Here is a 22,941-nt window from a genome sequence, read left to right as displayed (position 1 = left end):
CAACCGTTCATTTTTGTGTCTACTCAATGGATAAGAGAACAATATCGAAAATGTATGAAATTTGATTTCTAAACACTTCAAGTGGTATAGATCATGTTCAATGATGCCAATCGTCGATTTGGATGCTCCATCATCGAAAATAAATGGGTGACAACGGAGCTCGTTTGCTATCGACAGTATTCTAGCTCAACTATATATATATATATATATATATATATTTATAGATTATAGTATGATTTTTTAATTTCTTATTAAGTAGGAGATTTATCACTTTTGTTTGTTAAGTCTATGTTACTTTTCAGATGACAAGTTTAATAATGTTTTAGCTTATTAGGGGGTAAAACAGAATTTTATGAATAATCTATTCAATTTACGTTAATTTCGACTAATAAAGGGTTTCTGAGGGAATTGCTGATGTTAACGAGGATATTGGTGATTTTTTAAAAAAATTTGAAGAGACATAAATGAAATTGCAATCCAATAGAAGGACATTCAGCACACTATTCTTTCATTTTTTAATACTAAAATCTCAAAAGGAGCTGTTTAAACTTTGGGATGGAGGATTCTAATTAGATCTACGTAGGAGGATCATTAGATGCTCCGATTTCATGAATGAATTCAATACATAACTGTAGTCATCTCTTGATTGATTTTATCAGACGTTTCTTTAATTTCTAGAGAGACATCTTCCTCTTCCTCTAAGCCCTTAGTATGAACAGATGGATTGATAGGCCGGCATGCAAGACTTTTGTCAAATCAAGCCTATCACGAAGATGGCAATTTGATTTAACTGTACTGGATCAATCCTATCACGAACACGTAGACGACGATTCGATGAAAGCAAACCCAAGTCTACCTTATTACAAGTATGACGATTTGGTTTAACCAAACCCAAATTGAGTCTATCACGAAAACAGCAATTTGATTTAAGTCGGATCAAGCCTATTATAAAATCAGCGATTCGGTGAAAGCAAATCCAAATCAAGCATATCAAGAAAACGACAATTTGATTTAAGCTGAATCAGATCAAGCCTATTATAAAGATGACGATTCGTGACAAATAATTATTATTCCATTTTATTTTATTTATTTATTATTTAATTATTTTAATTTTATTTATTTAAATGAGTATTTGACCGTGTTGAACCTATCGCGAAGATGACCGCACAATCAAACAAGTTAGATAACTATTGTCGCGCCGTTCACGTGCCCGCGTTGATCTATCGTAGTCACGGCAACGGAAGTGAGATTAGAGAGACTGACGCGTAGTGAATACACGCGCACGATATAGTAACAATCCAATGCCTGATTCTACTAGTCGAGCATGTCAGGAAGACGGTCATGTGATCAAACCGACAAGAGAATCGCTACTATGCTGGTTGCTCCGATACACCAATCTGTTGTCCTCATGATGGCGGAGTAGTCATGATGGGGGAGTAGTCTTGGAGTCGTCGTTGTCGCCAGCGATGAAGAAGAAAGAAGAGGCTGTGAGGCCTCCTTACGAATTGTTACGAATTGTTATCATCGTCGGAGAAGAAGGGGCGGGCAGATTGCACAACCTTGAGAGAAAGGTTATTTATTCCTAAAAATTATCTTTTATGTATTATCTTTGATATAATTCTGACAGTCCTAAATTTCACACAGAAAAAAAAGATAAATTTATTGAAAGAGGCAATTCTGGTAACAACCAAAAAATTGCACTTTATGAATACACGTCCAAATGTAGTTATCACAACACACTAATGCTATTTTATTTTTGTAACTTAAACATAGGTAATGATTTCCTATGTGTAGTCCACACTCGTACTATATATTATGCACTCTAATAATCCCACACTCAGCACTTGTTTGCTGCAAGCCCCTCCTTCAACTTCTGAATTGTACCAACATCCGCTTTGAAGGACTTGGCAAGGATTCCATCATCAATATTACTCGTAAAAACACTTCCAGGGACAGAAACAAGCCCCGCGCTCGCACTTCCGAAAGCAGAAAATGCGACAGCGGGCTTCGGCCCGGTGCAGTACTGAAAGTGAACAAGCCCTTTCGGGAACACAAACATATCACCCGGTTGCATTTTCTGAGTGTATAGCTTATTTGTAGTATCAACGAATCCGACTTCGAGATAACCCTCAACAAGGAATAAGAGCTCCGCAGACCGAGGGTGAGTGTGCGGTGGGTTCACGCTGCCAGGCGGGTACATTAAGACGGCAAAAGAGACACTCTGGCCATTTAGGGCGGGAAATTCTGCCATTGTCACCTTGGAGACGGTGAAGTTTGTCGGTGGGGGCAACGTGAGTAAGGGACGAAGTCCAGTGAAGGTGAAGAAGGTGCCGTTCACGAGCGAGTTGTTCAAGTTTGGCGGGATAATGAAGTCTGAGGTGATGTCGGGATCCCCTGCTAGGACAAGAACATGAGAGGCTGACAGTGAGAGAAGTATAATGAGCAAGGCATGAGAGAAAATGTTAAATCCCATCTTCTATCACCAGAAAGTGTTTCTAGAACGATTGGGTTGTTGGTGATTGTTTTTTTGCCTGTTCTTCTAAGCATTGCAATAATGTTGTGTATTTATAGGTAATTTTATGGCTCGCAATCCTGTTTGTTGTCTGGCTATGTTATTGATACAGCTGTCAGATGGAGGAAATAACAATAGCAGTTTGCTTGTTCTTTAGATTCATGTGGAGTGATTACTAACCCAAAATGGCAACAACTAGGAGGCTTGGCAAACAAGAAGAAGAGAATCAGATACTTTGGCATCTTCGGAATTTCCAAAGCCAAATACAGTCCATGAAGTATGACCCAGATTTCAATATTAGCAATATAGTCCATGAAGTATTACCCAGATTTCAGTTTTGCCATAAAATTTCACCTTCAAAAAAGCAAAGTTTGGTGATGTGCTAACGTGGAACCTTTTTCAGATGATTGACTAATAGGACTTGAATGTTGAGCATACTTCAGGGACCGATTTGTTACGACTGAAACTATGAGGATACACTTGAATCTAAGGACAAACTTAAGCGATTAAAACTGTAACTAACCCCGAAAATGTCATCTGGATTCATATGGCAACACAGATAGGAGAGGACTGCAAAAGACCTTAGCAAATCCCATTTGTCACCAATAGTCTCGACAAGAGCAAGAACCATCTTTAAAGTGATGAAACCTATTTGCATCTCGGACAACAATCTCCCTATGCATGATTGCCGAAACCATCTTAGTAAATGTGTGGCAATCACCGCAAACTCGAAGATTCTTAGTTATTCGTATCGTACTGCCCTCTGTTGTAGCAATCAAACCGAATGCGATCGCCAGCTTCTCACTGTGAGAGTATAAGAACTCTGCTTTGAGTTCCTCATCCACATCATGAAGCACAAAATTCGTATCAGGAAGGTATCCAGCCAATTCTAACTTCTCTCTAAGAGTCTTTAACATTTCGTATATCTCCTTCGATTGTGGGTGGGTTTTATCACCAACTTTGAATTTATAATTTTTATTATTGATCTCAATCACCGTCGATCCTGGAATTTTCTTCAATGTTCTATCATTCATCTGCTCCCTCACGTTGGCGACATCTTCCCATCTGCCTGCATTGGCATATATATTTGAAAGCAAAACATAATACCCCGGATTTCTTGGGCCAAGCTGAAGAAGGTTTTGGGCAGCTTTTTCTGCTAATTCTATATTCCCATGGATCCTACAAGCACCCAGTAATGCGCCCCAAATTCCTTCGTCTTTCTCGACTTCCATTTTGTGGGTCAATTCCAATGCCTCATCAAGTTTACCAGCTCGGCCAAGAAGATCGAGCATGCAAGTGTAGTGTTTGACATCAGGTTGGATCAAATAATCCCTCTTCATCATATGAAAATATTTCCGGCCCTCATCGACTAACCCTGCATGACTGCAAGCTGATAATAAGGACACGAAGGTAATTTCGTTAGGCTGAACCCTAGATTGCAACATCTTAGTGAACAGATCAAGAGCCTCCTTGCCACGGCCGTGAATTCCATACGCTGATATCATTGAGCTCCATGTAATGACATTTCTCTCACGCATTTCATCGAATATTTCACGGGCATCATCGACACTTCCGCACTTCGCATACATATCAATCATCGCTGTACCCAAGAACACATTCAATGAAAATTTCATTCTTGATATATAATCACGGATTAACCTCGCCTTATGCATAGCGCCCAGCTTCGCACATGCGAACACAGCTGCGACCATGGTGACCTTATCGGGTACAATTCCTTCCTCCTCCATCTTATCAAACAAGATCAACGACTCTTCGGGATTCCCACACTCCGCATACCCAGCAATCATGACCGTCCAAGCCACCATGTCCCTCAGCGGCATTCTATCAAACACCTTCCGAGCATCTTCGATGCACCCACACTTCGCATACATATCGACTACCGCCGCAGATACAAACACATCGGAATGAAGCCCGGACTTGTAAACAAGATGGTGGATTTCCATGCCCCACCGAATCGACTTCAAATCCCGACATGCCCGCAAAGCAAAGGGCAGAGTGAAGTTGTCGATCCGAGAGCCGGATCGAAGAAACTCCTTGAAAATCCCCAAACAGCTACCGAGATCTCCGATCTTCGCAAACCCACCGATCATCACGCTCCACGACACATTGTCTCGCTCGGCCATGCAGGAGAAGAGCGCGTGGGCCTCGGATACAGCTTTGTGCTGGGCATATATGTAAACCAATTTGTTCGCGACGCCGAGGTTTTCGATCATGGCGGCGGAGACCGCCAAGGCGTGGACTTGTTCGACATGTGCGACGGTGCGACATTGCACGAGGGCGGAGACGAAGGATCGGGGATCGAGAGAGATGGGGAAGAAGCGGGTTTCTAGGGTTTGGGGTGGGGGAGGTGGAATTGTAGATGAAGGAGCTGATGAGTGGTAGGAGAAACGGAGGGCCTTTCGAGCTCTGAGGAAGCGGAGGGAGAGTGCCGAGAAATTGCATTTATTTTTAAACATGAGAATAGAATACAAGTCGTCGGGAGTTGAGAAAAAGCCTTACGTTATATTTATAAGTTAAAAATTACATCAAAATCACACGAAATTTCGCTCATTTTAAAGATAGCCAACTAAACTTCAAAAAGTTAATTTAATGTATGCTGCTTAGACTTTCCATCTTGGCAATTAATTAATCATCTTGAGTCATATTTCATCATTTCAAGCCACTAACGGTAGCCAAATCTTTAGGCCATATTTAAAAGTCAGAATTTCAGTAAAAAAATATTCAAGCATGATAGTAAAAAAAAATATTTAATTATATATATATATTTTTGATAGGTTTCGATATTTATGATTTAGTAGAATAATATATTTTAACTATATAATTTGTTTATTCCAGAAAATGATCAATTTGAAGGTCGGATACAATTTTCAATTCTAAATATTTGATCACTTTCAATATCTAATAATATATAAATTTCTCAAATAAATCATGAAAATATATCGAATAAGAGATAATAGGGCTAAAATTCTTAATCTAATTATAGTATTTTGGGTGATGAATAGGTACAAAAGGTTAAGAAAGTTTAAGAGTACTAGGATGGAAGCTAGATAGTTGGTATTTTTTTTATTATGGCCTAAAGCTAGATGGTTGGTAAAATATCTAAATGGAATACCATAAATGGCTTTTAAGTTACTTTTGTTTAAAATAAAATGAATTATCTCATAGATGAATTTATCTATCATATACCAAATCATGAACATCAAAACTTTGGAAGAAAAAAATTAAACTACCAATTATTTTACTGAATAATAATAATTTATTGTAGGATTAATTTCATACCCAGCCTTCCTGCAATCTTGAATTATATTGATTTTCATACCCAGCCCTCCTGCAATCTTGAATTACATTGATACCCATTTAAAAGCATCAATATTGAAAAAAGCCTGTTGGAGCCGAAAATCTCCGATCCTTGACCAGGTCAAAGGTCCTTCTCAAGGAGCGTGTCGGGATGGAAGCGGCTCTTGATACTGACTCTCGAAGTTTGCACCCTTCAATCGATCAAGCGATTCGGCTGATGAGGGATCCGATCAGCCGGGTTCGGAACTCTACACTAAATTCGGTTCGGCTAGATGAGCCGAATGTACGGGCAAAGCAAGAACTGAAGTCGGCCGAGGAGCCAAATGACTATAGAGCAAAGGAATGGATCGGCTTGAAAAGCCGAATGCCTTTATATTCACTGATAAGAAGTGCAGGGTTCAAGTGTGCCGGATGACATGCAGACTCGGTTGATCTACTTAAAACTACTCCTAGGAAGAATAGTAAATGTGGGAAAGAGAAATTACAAGTAGACTACTCCTAAAGAATACAAAAAATTGCGAGGAATTAAGGGTGGTCTTTTGTTCACAGGGGAAAGACCTCTTTTTAGGGCGTTATTGACCTATTTATAGATCGCCTCTTGATCAGTTATTGTTTTTACACGATCGGCCACTATCTCCTAATATTTTGGATCACCTCCAGCCGATCGAAACAGCTTGCAACTTCTTGCGGTTACTGTAACTTCTCTCAAGTCGTGCAGTTTAATATTTTTCCGTTGCTCCTAGTGTACTACAAATCAATACAACTAAATGGAGTACTGGTGTACTATATGTTCGCGCCTTATTGGCTCAACAATTGCCCCCTCGGCAGCTTTCGAAGTAACGCTTCGGTAGCTGGTGTAATTCGAGGCGCGATCACTCCTCAATCTCTCGGTACGGTTTCGCCTCAACCGTCCACTTTTTCTACTACCGAAAATCCTGCCATCGCTTCAATAACAAGCACAATCCGAGGCGTGGTTCTCGATCCAATCAAATTCAAATTCTCTGTACGAGTGACTGACGTAATCCGAGGCGTGATCCTCTGTACGGTTCAATCTTGGCCTTCAATTTCTTTTCTACGGCTCCGATCTCGCCCTCTATTTTTGTCACTTCTGCGGCATTAATTAGGTCATCTTAATTACCGCCGTCTATTCATCATTATAGCCGACCTTGAAACTCGCTTCAATGCGACGATTCGACGGCCTTTTCTTCTTCACCAAGCTTCGCATTCCTTTTGTCATTTCTGTTCCTTTTTTGTTTCTTCCTTGTTTTCTCCGATGAAACCCCTCCTTCGCTTCTCTTTACTTCTTCTCCGTCTTCTCCGATTTCTTTTAATCTCCATCTTTGTTCCCGGCTTCTTTTCTCTTCGAGTAATGGTGCCGCTTCCGCCTTTATCTACTCGTCCTTCACTGGACTATACCCTGCTCAAATAGTATCTTGAGACAGACCCTACTAGATTAATCCTGAGTCCCTCCTTTACTGAAGACCCGCCTGCTGATGACTTCCCTTATTCTAGCGACGGTCTTCTATTAGTGGCCAAATCCATACATCTCCATTCCTGGTACCCTTCGGCTTCAACAGGAAAAAGTCTTCGAACTTGGCCTAGTGTTTTGGACGCTTACTTGGCTTGGTTAGACCGGGTGGAAGCTGCTTATGGTGATTTCTTGCGAGAAGTTGGGATTTATGAAACCATTCAGCTATCTCGGAAACCTCCTGTAGCCAACAATCTTCTTTTGGCTTCTGCTCTCTTTTTCGAGTCCCCTGTTTCTAATGTTTTTCTTTTTAAAGGATGACCTCTTACTCTGACTCTCTTGAACGTAGCTGCCATTCTTGGTCTAAGGCCACATGGTGTTACCCTCTCTATGGCCTACAATTCTGATGGCGTATCCGACTTTGAGGCTCACCTTGACCTCTCTGACCTTGCTTATTCCAAGTTTCTTCGTAAATTCACAGGGGAATCCCCTGCTCCTGTTACCAGGAAGGAACACACAGCGTTCCTTTTATATTGGTTATGTCATAATCTCTTCTATACTTGTTTGCAGAAAATTAATCGGGACTTCGTCCCAATCGCCGTTGGTTTGACTAACGGCAACAAGCTAGCTCTCGGGCCTTATTTTCTTGCCTTTGTTTATAGAAAAATTTTGATTCTATCAAACTACTACCCTCTGGAAATAGTGTAACAATCAGTTAAGGTTGTGGTGCTTTTTGATTTTTGCAGAGATTTTTACAGATTTACTTCCCTAACTTGTGCCGAACTCCTTTAGATAAGGATTCGGCTGCTCATTTTGATTCTTACGGGCTGGCTCTTGGCTGTCCTCCGTCGCTAACATTAGGCCGCCCTTCTGATTTTCTTTTTTATTTTAAAATGTTTTATGAATCTTGTCCTCACTTCTCTATCCATTGGTTTTCATTTGCTGACCGTGTCACCGGCCCGTCTTGGTTCCTAGCAAGATACGAAGCTCTTCAAGGCGAACTTGCTTCTTCTCGCGCCGGCGGGTAGCAGGTGTTTGGTATTAATTTTTGGCGGCAAGGGATTTGCATGTCGGCATGAAATCGCGCTCGAAACTGTTGCTTAGCACTGAGGTTTATTCTCCTTAATTCGTGGCGCATCAATTTGGGTTCACTCAAGCAATCCCTGCTCCAGCCAAGTTCTTCTTGGCCAATACTGCCGTTAACCGACCCCCTACTAAGAGTATAGCCGATGCTGATCGGATCTCGGCTATGGAGAATCGCCTTCGGCGGTTCTTCAAATTAGTAAGCTTCAGGCCGAATTACACAGGGGTGGTAGGTTTTCGTTATACTGTCACCTGGCATCACTTTGCCGATCGTACTTTCAATTGATCAGTATTACAGGCGTTCCGCCAAACTATTCTCCCGTTTGGTACACCTCTTTGCTCATAGTCATTTTTCTTTCATTTTAAAATCTATTAATTCTTTGCTGACTTATCTCTCAGATACAGCAGTACCTATCCCAATTGATCCCGCTGCTTCATTTCTGCCAAAAGAAGAACTAGAAGAAATTTCTGAAATCCCACATCATTTTTCTGTAATACACTATGCTTTTCTTTGGACTTTTCTTTTCTCATTATGCCCAATGCTTATTTTGCCTTTATCCGCAGTCAATTCCAATTTCTCCATCGGCCCCCGCTTCAGAGAAAAAGTCGATTGAAACCACACAATCCACCCTTCCGCCGCCTCTAAAGCGGCGTAAGTCGGTTGTCAAGAGACCACATTCATATTCCCAACAAACCGAAGGTGCTTCTTTAGCTGACGTTTTAAAGAAAGGGGCCGAAGATGTACCTTCGGTTGCAATTCGAGAAAGAAGAACCGAAGAAACACCTTCGACTGATGTTCCAAAAGAAAGAACTGAAGAATCTTCTTCGGCTGCTGAACAAAGCTTTGTTTCGAACGAGCCGATTGAGATTGAGGTAAACCAATTTAGTTATCCGTACTCAATCCTTTTGTTTCTTCATTTATTTATTCTTTTCTCCTAATAAAACAATCCTCTCCTGAAAGAGTCCATTTTGCGCCTTCTTTGAAGACGCAGATGGATAGACAACTCCGCCGTGAAGCTCGCCTAAAAAAGAAGCAGGAAGCAGAGAAGAAGAGGGCAACTCAGGAAAAGAACCAAGAGTTGCCAACAAGAGGTGCAGTATCACCTCTTTCAATTCCAATGCCAACAACAGAAGGAGAAAATGCAAACACACCTTTGGAAGAAAGCGCTGAAAGAGCACAAACAGAGCCGGACTTGACTCTTGAAGCTTCATCGGCTATTCCAGAAGACCCCCTGTCTGCAACTCTCCACTCTCTTCTTGTTTCGAGCCCAAATTCTAATAAGGGAGATGATTCATCAACCATTATCATATCATCAGACACTCAACATAAATTTAATGAGTGTCTCAAATTATATAGTAATGGTCTCCCTTCTTTGGCTCAGAATCCAGAGCAATTTGATCGGTTATACGCTCTCTTGCTTGACTTATCCGGTTAACCCGATATTTCTTCTGCTCGCAAATGCTTTGTGGAAATCTTATCATCTCAACTTTCTTCTTTTTTGTCTCGGCAACAATCTTTAAGTGCCGAGCTTTTATCCCTTGATCAACATTTTCACCAAGTTGATCATTCTAAGAAAACTATACCTGAGGTAGCGGCTCCTATTACTAAAGTAAGTCGTGAAGACCAAACTTTAGCAGGTCAGGAGTTGGCTTTGCAGCAGCGAATTTCAACTCTCAAGAAAGAATTAGCTGCAGCCGAATCAACTCTAGCTCGTACCTCTGAGTGTCGGCTCCTCCTACAGGATCAGTTGAAGACGAAGCAGGATGAATGGGTAAAGCTTCAAGACAAGCTTATCCAACTTTACAAAATGAATCCTTTAATAAAGTGTAGGAGAAAAGCAGCCGAGACTGCCCAAGCTAACTTGATAGCCGAATGGAACCAACTCAAGGATTTGCTATCTTGATTCGGCTTGTAATCCTTTAACTCTGACTTTGATTATTCTCCCACATGGATGGGTAATACTTTTTCAAATATTTTCCATTAATTGGTTTTTTGTTTTCTGACCCATCTATGTTTTTTAGATAATATGCATTGCCCCTTGTAACTCTACTAATTTGAAATGGTCCTTCCCATCCTGGAGACCATTTCCCATATACTCGGTCTTTTTGACCGATTGGTAATATCAACCTGAGAACCAAGTCTCCAACTGCAAAAGTTTTAGCTTCAACTTTTGTATTGTATGCATTGCGTACTCGGCTCTGATAAGCTTGTAAATGATTCAATGCTATTAACCGAGTTTCATGTACTTCTTCCATTTCTTTCTTCATCAAATCGTTATATTCATCAGCCGACAATTCCTTTTGTTTTTCCACTTTTAAAGAAGGAACTGTTATTTCGGCTGGTAACACGGCCTCATGGCCATATACTAGCTGTAATGGAGTCATTCCTGTTGATGTTTTTACTGAAGTTTGGCATGCCCATAATACTTCAGAAAGTTTTTCATTTCATTTTCTTGGATACTTTCCGATATGTCGCTTCATAAGATTTATAATCACCTTATTTGCTGCCTCAGCCTATCCATTTGCTTGAGCATAATAAGGAGACGGATGAAGTAACATTATCTTTCGAGACTCGATGAACAGAATGAACTGTCCTCCTGCGAACATTGTTCCTTGATCGGTTATAATTGTCTCGGGAATCCCGAAACGATGAATTATGTAATCTTCGACAAATCAATGATCTCTTTTTGAGTGACCAACCGAGCGGGTTTTACTTCTACTCACTTAGTAAAATAGTCGACAGCCACTATTAAAAATTTATGACCAGCCGAAGAGTTCGGCTGAATTTCTCCGATCAAACTCATGGCTCAACCTCAAAAAGGCCAATGTTTAATTATAGCATACATCTCAGAAGCAGGAATTCTCTGTACCAATCTATGAAATTGACAATCTTGGCAACCCTTAGCATATTCTATACAATCTTGATGCATAGTCGGCCAATAATATCCTAAGTGCCGAATTGTCCGTCTTAATCTTTTTCCTGCTAAATGGGCTCCACATAAACCCTCATGTGTTTCTCCCATCACCAATATAGCTTCTTCAGGCCCTAAATATTTTAATAATATTTCTTCGGCTGTTCTCTTGTAGAGTTGTCCATCTAATAGACAGTAGCCGAGTGCTCTTCTTCGAATATTATAGTCGACCTTTTTGTTGGGGTCTTCTAAGTATTCGATTATGGATTTTCTCCAATCATCTTTCACCTCTATGGGAGCAATAATCGGTTCTCGGACATGAACCGAAGGCAGTAGTCTTTTTTCTATTTCTATTAAACCTCGTTTCGGCTCTCTATACCCTGAAGCCGATTGGGGTAATTCATTTGCTTCCTTATTTTTCTCTCTCGTCAAATGCTCAAATTCAACTTCTCCGAAGCTGCAAAGCAATTCCACTGTTTTTTCTTAAATAATTTTGTAAATTCTGATTTTCGCATCGGTATTCTCCACTAACTTGTTTGATCACCAATTGTGAATCACTGATGACCTTGAGTAACTTAACTTTTAATTCTTGTAAAATTTCAAGTCCAGTTATTAAACCCTCATATTCGGCTTGATTGTTAGAACAGCCGAAATCTAATTCAAAAGTAAACCGACAGCTATACCCCTCAGGAGACTGTACAACTATTCCAGCTCCTGCTGACTCGGCTATTCTTGAACCGTCAAAGTAAAGTATCCAAGGTTGACAACCGACTAAATTTTGTTTCAGCTCTTTAATTTCAACACATGGATGATCAGCCAAAAAGTTGGCTATCGCTTGTCCTTTAACAGCTTTTGCCGGAACATACTTGAGAGAGAATTCGGATAGTGCTAACATCCACCTTCCAATTCGTCCTCTCAATACTTGTAACAACCCAGCCCACTAGTAACAATAACTCGTTGGGCCCAACCACTGGCCCAAAATGCTTAAGCCCAGTTATTATTACTAGTGTCTAAGTCTCATATAAACCCAATGACAACTCCATTCCCATCCGATGTGGGAATTGGGGTGTCACAGACTCCCCACATTAAGGCCCTGACGTCCTCGTCAGTCCTCACACACACAGCCCAAGATCACCAGGCTATGTGAGACTCGTCTCGCTAGCCCGTTATCCAGACCCTGGCTCAGCCGAGACTCGCCACACATGTCAGCTGGTGAACAGGCTCTGATACCAAATGTAACAACCCAGCCCACTAGCAACAATAACTCGTTGGGCCCAACCACTGGCCCAAAATGCTTAAGCCCAGTTATTATTACTAGTGTCTAAGTCTCATATAAACCCAATGACAACCCCATTCCCATTCGATGTGGGAATTGGGGTGTCATCTGTCACGTCCCGGGGTCCCTTTTAGTTTAAAAGGGTAGCGGAAAAGCGTCTGAAAATTTTTTTTAAAAATCTGACACCAGAGTGTGCCAGATCCGCCACAAACATAGGAGTTCCACTGTTCACACGGACAGAGTCTCCCCTGTATTTGCACGGCGTCGCACAAGTACAAGAGTTCAATCATACAACAACCACAACCAGATGAATATACAAACAACCACAGATATACATTCATACACCATTCACCACAGATTCACAAATTTACATTCGCTATTTAAATATAAATCCACATCTATCAGTTAAAATGTTTGCAACCACAGAAACAGGTTTTGAAATACTAAGATACAAAATCCACAGAAAATCTTTTGAAAACTGTTCCCTACACAGGAACTTTTAACTTTTCAAAACGCTACCACGAGGGGTAGAAAACCATTTCCATTTCAAGAAAACACAAATTCCTTTATTACATTCCAAAACAAACTGAAAACTCAGATATCCAAATAGTAAAATAAAACTGAACCATAATATGTCTAAGTTAGTTATTTATTTAATTATGAAGAGTAAGAGTAGATAAACCAAACCACGGGACGGAAAGCTCTATCGTATGCTAGACCCGTTCCTCACCAGCTGTCCCACTCGGACCGGCTACGTCACCTGTAATGGGGGCGGGGGGTGAGAACATGTAAACATGTCTCCCCTCCTAGTGGGTACCGCAAGCCGAAGAAGGCAAGGGGTACTCACTAGTCACGGAGATAAACAAATATATGGATAATCGTAGTACAGTAGCTAAAATAAACAAATACTGAAGTGTATATAAATGAACAACTACAGCTACTATATGTATGCATCAACGGGACAATCAGTCCAAAAGTACCCAATCTGAACCCAATGCTCTCTTGGTCAGCACCGCAGACCTCAAGCCAATGCCACTACTACTCTCCAGTGCATATAACCCCTCTAGGGCTCACGGGTTGTCACCATTCAACCACTTTTCCGGAAAAGAACACTCCTTGCGGTGGATCAGACTGCCAGTGTTCGTGAAATGCGACGAGTATCGGGCGATCAATGCAATCTGCTCAACGATCAACCATCGGCAACTAGCCGACAATCCTGCCCCCCCCCCCCCAGGACCCATCGACCGCATGGGTCATCATGTAACCGAATCGACCAACCAGGTCACAAATAGGGAGTATGAAACTCGACCAACCAGGTCACAAGTACGGAGTATGAAACTCGACCAACCAGGTCACAAGTATGGAGTATGAAACTCGACCAACCAGGTCATAGATACAACAAAGGAAAATCAACCAACCAGATCACAGATATCATATGCTGAAGAAATCTACTCTACTCCTACACAAGATACTGAGCATGGAAACAACCGAGTAGAGTAATACGAGGATAATATGATAAGCAATGTATATGATAAGCAATGTAAACAGGAAGGGTGGAAGGAACGTCACCGAGCGTGCACCAGAACCCTTCTCTATTCATTGGTTCATCCGGAAAACTGGAGTTACTATTCACTTAAGTCATCGGTTCGGGTCGCGTAACTTCTCCATTTTAGCTCATTTTCTCCTGAAATTTGACGAGTGCTTTAGTAATTATATTACACACAAAAGCATCGTCAACCAAGGGTTTAATTTTATTTTTTCAAAAATTTCAGTTATTACATTATTCCCGCCTTACAAAAAGTTTCGTCCCCGAAACTTAAATTAAACATCCCCTGTAAACAACTGCGGATAACTCTCCCGCATAGAAGACTCAAGCTCCCACGTAGCCTCACGCTCCTCATGATTTGCCCACTGAACCTTTACATACGGAATGCTCCTCTTCCGTAGTTGCTTCACCTCACATGCCAAAATCCTCATCGGAGCCTCCACATAGCTCAGATCCTCCCGTAGCTGAATAGACGTCGGACTGATGACGTGAGACGGATCTGGAATGTACTTCCGAAGCATGGACACGTGAAAGACATTGTGCACACGGGCAAGACTTAGAGGAAGAGCCAACCTGTACGCCACTGGACCAACGCGCTCTAGGATCTCAAACGGTCCCACAAACCGAGGACTAAGCTTGTTCCGCAAACCAAACCGCTTGATCCCCCTGGAAGGCGACACCTTGAGTAGCACATGCTCACCGACCTGAAACTTCAGGTCACGCCTCCGCTGATCCGCGTAGCTCTTCTGTCGACTCTGTGCAGTTTGAAGCCGCTCTCTCGCAATGCGGATCTTTGCCTCCGCATCCTCCACTAAGTCTGGCCCGATCAACCGGCGTTCCCCGACGTCATCCCAACAGATAGGAGATCGACATCGACGCCCATATAAAGCCTCGTACGGTGCCATCCCGATGCTCGCCTGATAGCTGTTATTATAGGCGAACTCCACCAGTGGTAGATATCGAAACCATCCATCGCCGTAATCCAGGACACAGGCGCGAAGCATGTCCTCAAGAGTCTGGATGACTCGTTCTGACTGCCCGTCACTCTGGGGATGGAATGCAGTACTAAAGTTCAGCTTCGTTCGCATAGCCTGCTGTAAACTCCTCCAAAAGTGGGAAACGAAGCGAGTGTCTCGATCAGATACAATCGACACTAGCACACCATGAAGCCGGACAATCTCGTCAATATACAACTGTGCCAGTCGATCACGGGACCACGTCGTGTGCATCGATAGGAAGTGAGCCGATTTCGTCAGCCGATCCACTATAACCCAGATCGCATCATGCCCTCGCTGTGATCGAGGCAATCCAGTGACGAAATCCATAGTAATCTGCTCCCACTTCCAAACGGGGATCGGAAGTGGTTGCAGCTTCCCTGCCGGTCGCTGGTGCTCGGCTTTTATCTGCTGACAAATCAAGCATCGAGCCACGTGCTGAGCCACATCTAGCTTCATCCCAGGCCACCAGAAATTCTGTTTCAGGTCGCGGTACATCTTGGTTCCACCTGGATGAACTGTGTAAGGGGATTGATGCGCCTCGGATAGGATGTCGCTTCTCAGCTCCGAGTCACTAAGCACGCACCACCTGCCTTTGAAACGCAAGGATCCATCGGTGTGGATAGTAAAGTCCCCGTCCTTGCCCTGCTCGATCTCCGCCCGCACTTTCTGTAAGTACGGGTCACTCTGCTGTCCGAGTGTAATCCGCTCTGTCAGGGTAGGCTGTACCACCAGAGACATCAACTGGGCCATAACTCCTGTGGAAACAACCTCGATCTCAAGACGGCGAAACTCTTCTACCAGACGATCCTGGCTCGTGATCATGAAGGTCAACTCTCCCGAAGGCTGTTTCCGGCTCAAGGCATCCGCTACTGTATTCGCCTTTCCCGGATGATAATGTATGGTGAGATCATAGTCCTTCAAGAGCTCGAGCCAACGCCTCTGCCTGAGGTTCAACTCCTTCTGAGTGAAGAGGTACTTCAGGCTCTGATGATCAGTGAACACCTCGCAGTGTGCCCCATATAGATAGTGTCTCCACAGCTTAAGGGCAAACACCACTGCTGCAAGCTCCAAATCGTGAGTTGGATAATTCTTTTCATACGGCTTTAGCTGACGAGAGGCGTAAGCAATGACCCGATCCTGCTGCATAAGCACGCACCCCAAACCGACCCGTGAGGCATCACAATAGACCACAAAGTCCTCACCAGGCCGCGGCAGAGTCAGAACGGGTGCTCGGGTCAGTCGATCCTTCAGCTCGTCGAAGCCCTGCTGGCACTGCTCAGTCCACTGAAATCGTTCTCCTTTTCTGGTAAGCTTGTTCAGCGGTGCGGTGATCTTGGAGAAGCCCTCGACAAATCGCCGATAATAACCCGCCAATCCCAGGAAACTCCTGACTTCTGTCACTGAAGTCGGCTCAGGCCACTCGACCACTGAGGCTATTTTCTTCGGATCCACTGTAATGCCCGATGGAGTCACAATATGCCCCAAGAAAGATACCTCACGAAGCCAGAATTCGCACTTCTTGAGCTTAGCATATAACTTGTGCTCTCGGAGTATCTGCAGTACTCGCCGAAGATGATCCTCGTGCTCCTCATCACTCCGCGAGTAGATCAGGATATCGTCAATAAATACCACGACAAACTGATCCAAGTACGCCCGAAAGACCATGTTCATCATATCCATGAAGGCTGCCGGGGCATTAGTAAGCCCGAAAGGCATCACCGTGAACTCGTAGTGGCCGTAACGAGTTCGAAAAGCGGTCTTCGGCACGTCTTCTGCCCGGATCTTAAGCTGATGGTACCCTGACTGAAGGTCGATCTTTGAAAATACCGACGATCCCTGAAGCTGATCGAATAGATCGTCAATTTGGGGCAGTGGATATTTGTTCTTCACTGTGACCTTGTTGAGCTCTCGGTAGTCGATGCACAGTCGAAGACTACAATCCTTCTTTTTGACGAAGAGAACAGGGGCACCCCAGGGAGACACACTGGGTCGGATAAATCCTCTCTCCAGGAGATCCTCGAGTTGAGCCTTCAGCTCTTTCAGCTCAGCGAAGGCCATGCGATAGGGGGCCTTCGAAATCGGTGCTGTGCCCGGAACTAGCTCGATGAAGAACTCGATTTCTCGGTCCGGGGGCATTCCCGGAAGTTCGGCTGGAAACACTTCCGGAAAATCCCGGACAACTGGAATCTCCTCCAAGGCTGGTGCAGCCCGGTGGGTAACATCCACGGAAGCCAAAAAGGCCACACATCCGGCATTTATAAGCCTCTTAGCTCTAGCAGAAGAGATAGACGCGGCGAAGTAAGAGCTCTTACACGCTCGATAGACGAATACTTCTTCACCGGGCCCAATAAAAGTCACCGTCCTCCGCTCGCAGTCGATAGTAGCGCGGTGCCTGGTGAACCAGTCCATCCCAAGCACTACGTCAAACTTCTTCATTGGAAGTACCACCAGGTTCGCCAGAAAACTATGATTATCCAAGATGACAGGATATGATGGGATGCATCGATCAGCTAATAGATCACCCCCGGGCGTGTCAACACGGAGCGGCATATCTAGTGGACGCGAGGGAATACCATGCTCACATGCAAATGAATGCGAAATGAATGAGTGCAATGCTCCAGTATCGAATATAGCTTTAGCACGAGTGATGGAGAGGGTGACAATACCTACAAGGACGTCGCCACCAGTGTTGCCCTCATGCTGAGTCAGGGCGAAGACCCGTCCACCAGATGCCTTGCGCGCCCCCTCATTTTGACGTGAGGAAGAGGGACGCCCAGACGGTGCAGCTGCGCTGGAAGCTCCGCGGTCCTGTCGGAATGCTGCTGGGGAGGAAGCGGCGCTCTGCGTGGCCCCATTTCTCATAGGGCATCGAGCCTGTAGATGGCCCGGCTGGCCACAATGGAAGCAGTGGTCCCTCATCTGCGGACATTCGGTCACCCGGTGTGCTTGCCTGCACAAATCACACGGGTCGACTGCCTCGTCGCTTGATGCCAGAGGGTGCACTCCTCGCGAACTGCTGAGTGCGAGGGCATTTGGTGGCTTCTTGCTTGTTGGAAGAGGACCGCCACCCAGTCTAGAATGGGAACGCTTCTGTCCCCCCGATCGCTCCAGCCTCCTTTTGCAGCAGGAACTGTAGACTCGCTCTGGATGAGGGGCTGCGGTACAACACTATAATGTCATCGTGCTATGAAGGCCCAGCACCATCCTGATTTGGTCTCAAGCCCTCCGAAGACTCTCTGGCCTTGTTGGCGGATGTCTCGGATACGAAGGGAATCAGGCTCCGACAATGCGAGAGAAAGTCGGCTCGTACTCAGCTACGGACCTGCCCGGTGGACGTTCTAGCTCGCGCCTCCAGCTCTAATTTTGAGTTGTCCCGAAAGAATTGCTCGTGAGTGAGTCTCACCGGACTCCCCCCAGAGAGGAGAAAACATTGCCAGCTTGGAGCGATAGATTCGACGCCACCAAGAGCTTGCGTCCCGTCCACAAGTGGGCGGCCAAGGGGACGGGATCGTGCTCATCGATGAATAAGTCCTCGAGTAGTTTCTCCATGTCGGTCAGCCAGCGCTCGAGAACTCCATTCTCTTCCTTCTTCCCCGCGTATTTCGGCGGGTCGAACTTCCTGAACTCGATCAGCTTCGCACGCATACGGGCGCCCTCAGCTGCTGGGGCATCAGCACCCCCAGTGGGAACCGTCGTGGTGGTCGTCGTCGTCCTCGGGACGGTCGGAGGGACCGCCTGTGCAGGCGCCACCTGAGGGGCAGCTGCCTCAGGAACCGGCGGCGTCGGGGGTGGTACCGGGGGAACAGCAGCTGCAGCGTGCTGCTGTAAAAGCTGCTGGAGCTGCTGAACCGACCCAGTGAGGGCTGTCATCTGACCCCTCATCACTGCTACCTCAGCCTCGAGCTGCTGGGCACGAGTATCGCCCTGCGGATCTGGGCTGATCTGCTCCCCTCTGCCCCTGCCCCTGCCTCTGCCTCTCGGGGCCTGCTCTCCAGGGCTATTGATAGAGCCCTCTGCGGCGCGTCCACCACCACGTCCACGAAGAGGAGGTCTGCCACGAGCCATCTGTAACAGAAACACCGTCAATCGAAAAATCAACTCGACTACTAACAACCAGAACTCGAGCCCAAACCCCGCACTCACGTGCCTATACATCGTGGGTCTTCCTAGGGTCAACCTAACCAATGGTTCAGTTTATTTTTATTTTCAAAAACAGTCTGTGAATGGAGTTGTGGTTGTAACTTGGCTCTGATACCACTTTAATCTGTCACGCCCCGGGGTCCCTTTTTGTTTAAAAGGTAGCGGAAAAGCGTCTGAAATTTTTTTTTTGAAAACCTGCCCCCAGAGTGTGCCAGATCCGCCACAAATACAGGAGTTCCACTGTTCACACGGACAGAGTCTCCCCTATATTTGCACGGCGTCGCACAAGTACAACAGAGTATAAGTACACACATAATCACAACCACAACCAGATGAACAACAAGATAGATAACATTCATCCATTCCATTCACACACACAGATATGAAACTTGAATATGCATAACATTCCACATCTATCAGTTAAAAATGTTTCCTACCTGGAAACTGATTTTGAAATACTAAATCCATAAATCCACAGAGAAATCAATTTGAAAACTGATCCCTACACGGGAACCATTCTTTTTCAAAACCAGCTACCACGAGGGGTAGAAAACTGTTTTATTTTAAGATAACTCCAATCCTTTAGTACATTTCAAAACCAATTGAAAACTCAGATAGTCAGATAATAAAATAGAAACTGAACCATAATATGTCTAAGTATTTATTCGAGCATGAAGGGTAAAAGGGATAACCGACTCGGGAAGGAGCTCTATCGCACGCTAGACACGCTCCTCACCAGCTGTCCCACTCGGACCTGCTACGTCACCTGTAATGGGGGCGGGGGGTGAGAACATGTAAACATGTCTCCCCTCCCAGTGGGTACCGCAAGCCGTAGAGGGCGAGGGTACTCACTAGTCACGGAAAACTAGATAGATATAAGTGTTGATAAGTAAATATGCTGATAAGTAAGGAGCTGACAAGTATAGATGCAGGTAAGTAAAACAGTAGCTACAATAAACAGATAAGGATGTACTGGAAATAAACACTACAGCTACTGTATGCATGCGTCAACTGACGAAAAGCTCAAAAGTACCCAATCTCGCTGCCCTATTGGTCCGAAGACCTCAGGCTCATGCCACACTGCAACCTGTACCTGACCCTCGCAATGAAGCCCCTGGGTCAGAAGCATATACCCTCGCAATGAAGCCCCTGGGCTCACGGGTTGGCAATCCAACCACTTTTCCGAAAAAGAACACCCTCTTGCGGTGGATCAGACCGCTGGTGTTCGTGAAATGCGTACCTGTAGTGGCGATCAATGTAGTATGCTCAAAGATCATCCGTCGGCAACTAGCCGACAATCCAGGCCCCTCAGGGCACACCGGCCGTATAGGCCATCAGCAACTAATCGGCTACGTAAGTCAAGATGGAACTGTAGCAACTCGACCGAACAGGTCATAGGTATCACAATAGGGGGAACCGCCCCAACCAAATCACTGATAGTGAATAGATAAATCAACTCTACTCCTAAGCATGATATCAATATGGAAATAACTGAGTAGAGAAATGTAGATATAAATGCAGATGCAAGGCTCAATATAACTATAAGATAGAGTAAACAGTAGGGGTGAAGAAACGTCACCGAGCGTGCACCACTGTACCGACTACGGGTCGAAGTACCCACCTGTATGTATTTGACGAAGGTCTCTCGACTGTGAAGACGGTGCAACCGAACCTACGAAAGGTCCAACGGGTTAAGGTCTAACCCACTGACATGAAAAGCTAACTCACAACCCCCGCTCATAGCCCCACAAAAATAGTTTCCCAAAACCGCTTACCGTACAAACCGGAAGTCCCGAAAACCGCACTGGAACTTCGCTGTCGCTCACCTGTCGTTTCCAAGCCCACGAAACGATGCAGGTGACCAGCCAACAAGGCTCAGCGACGAAACAAATGATCCCCAAGAACCATCGGAAGAATTCCGAACCGAAACCGCGTTCTATCGGCGGATTTCGCCGAAAAACGCTCCGGAAGTCACTTTACGATTTCCGCAAAGGCTTGGGGCCTTGGACGATCAGTCCAGAGGTTACCCTCAGCATTTACACGCTGTCCACAGCATCTACAACGAAGCAGAAAGCCTAAAAGCCGATACCGATACATGAATTGCATCATTTCATGTGATTTCTAGACTTTTCTGGACCGTGCGCACAAACCAGGGGCCGATTAATCCGACCGTCGTACTCGCTGACAGGTTTCAGCATGTCGGAGGCCGTGCTCACCTTTCGGAGCACTGCCGGCCACTGCGGTGCGCGCACGAGCGATGTGAAAATCAGATAAACTGCGCGCACAGCGCGAAGATCGCGACTAACTCGCAAACCAGGGCATCATTGCTGCTATTGGAGGTGAGCACGATGTTCAGCACGAGTTGTAGATCATCGTGCTCACTTCCCGAAGCTTAGGAGGCTTTTCGGATCACCGAAAAGGAGACCGGAACCTCAAAAAACAGTGCTGGAACGTAAAATGCCCTTACCGGACCCGAGGAGAGCTAGGGTGGCGCCGGCGCCGGGAGCGGCGTCCGGCGAGGAGGGAGCATGTCGTCCAGGAGGTCGGGGAGGTGCTGGCCGGCGGCGGGCGCACGGTGGTGCGGCGGGCCGATGATCGACCCTTCACCACTTTCTCATCTGCGGGTTTGATGCTCCCGCGGCGTCCGGCGGCGCCGGAGGAGGCGGGGGCGACGGTCGCGCCGGTGGTCGAAGGGGAGGTCGTCACCTCTACGGTGGGCTGCGCAGCGCCAAGAAGCTGGCGGGCCCGACCTCTGGCCGCCCGCACGTGCCTGGCGCCCCAGGAATTTCTCAGCGGCGCCGACGCCGACAGCGCGGCACGGCGGGGGACGCGCGCTGCGACGGGTTGGCCGGAGCTCACCGAAAGCCGACTGAGGCGGCGCGGCGAAGCAAGGCGAGGACGCAGTCACTCGAGGCCGGCTCGGTCTGGCTGCAGCCGGCTGGCTGCAGGGAGCCGGGGTGCTCCGTGCGGCAGTTCGGGTGGCCGGGCGAGGGGGAGGACGGCCGGAGAACCGGCAAAGGGAGGGGGAAGCTCGGCTTTGAAGCTTTCCCGAGCACAACATCGAAAAAGGGGGTGGCAGTCGGCTAGGGGAGACGCTGAGAGGTGGCCGAGGTGACTTTTCCGGCGGCCGGAGTTGCAGCGCACGGCGCCGGGGCGTGCGCACAAGTTGGGGCAGGGTGGTTATGGGGCGGTTAGGCAGCAGCCTGGAGAATGATTAGGGTTAGGGTTTCCCTGGCTGAACCCTAAAACCTCACCTTTATACTATAAACTGAATGTGTGAAAACCCCTCCCTATCGCAATACCCTTTTTACAAGCCCCCTGCCAACATGTGGATTATTCCGTATAGTCCCTCTACAATCGAAATTGCGCACGAACCGCGCATAAAATATTGACCTTTTCGCGATTAATCGATTTTGCTACTGACCTCTTAGCGGACTTTTCACGATTCCGCCGAAGATCCGTCCGTCGGATTTCCGACGATTGCGCCAGGCGTGTTCAGCACGACTGGGCATGCGAATGATAGCATTTATATTTTCGTCTGATTTGGTCTCCGATCAGCGACGATACCTGCCCTCGACTCAAATCTTCCACCCATAAACCACATATCAGGTATAATCATATGTAAAAACCAATTAACCCCTTTTTCTTCGAAATCGTGGCAGCCAATTGCAATTCCGTGCAGTGCATT

The 22,941-nt window shown here is 45.6% G+C and overlaps 3 protein-coding genes across 3 annotated transcripts; 1 reads left to right on the top strand and 2 right to left on the bottom strand.

Moving 5' to 3' along the window:
• Positions 1,613–3,029, bottom strand: LOC109709850 (germin-like protein 9-3). Its single transcript, XM_020232200.1, has one exon. The coding sequence runs from the start codon at positions 2,471–2,473 to the stop codon at positions 1,838–1,840; it is 636 nt and encodes a 211-aa protein (XP_020087789.1). The 5' UTR covers positions 2,474–3,029; the 3' UTR covers positions 1,613–1,837.
• On the bottom strand, positions 2,264–5,020 carry LOC109709849 (pentatricopeptide repeat-containing protein At4g21065-like). The gene is made up of 2 exons (XM_020232199.1): positions 3,036–5,020; positions 2,264–2,394 (listed from the first exon to the last, which is right to left on the bottom strand). Exon 1 carries the CDS (start codon positions 4,987–4,989, stop codon positions 3,112–3,114), a length of 1,878 nt encoding a protein of 625 aa, XP_020087788.1. The 5' UTR covers positions 4,990–5,020; the 3' UTR covers positions 2,264–2,394; positions 3,036–3,111.
• On the top strand, positions 7,689–10,285 carry LOC109710695. The gene is made up of 5 exons (XM_020233431.1): positions 7,689–7,902; positions 8,781–8,872; positions 8,946–9,254; positions 9,368–9,812; positions 10,020–10,285. Exons 1-5 carry the CDS (start codon positions 7,689–7,691, stop codon positions 10,283–10,285), a joined length of 1,326 nt encoding a protein of 441 aa, XP_020089020.1.

Source organism: Ananas comosus, linkage group 5 (assembly GCF_001540865.1).
Source record: "Ananas comosus cultivar F153 linkage group 5, ASM154086v1, whole genome shotgun sequence".
NCBI classification, from domain to species: Eukaryota; Viridiplantae; Streptophyta; class Magnoliopsida; order Poales; family Bromeliaceae; genus Ananas; species Ananas comosus.
This window is presented reverse-complemented; position numbering and strand designations above follow the sequence as displayed.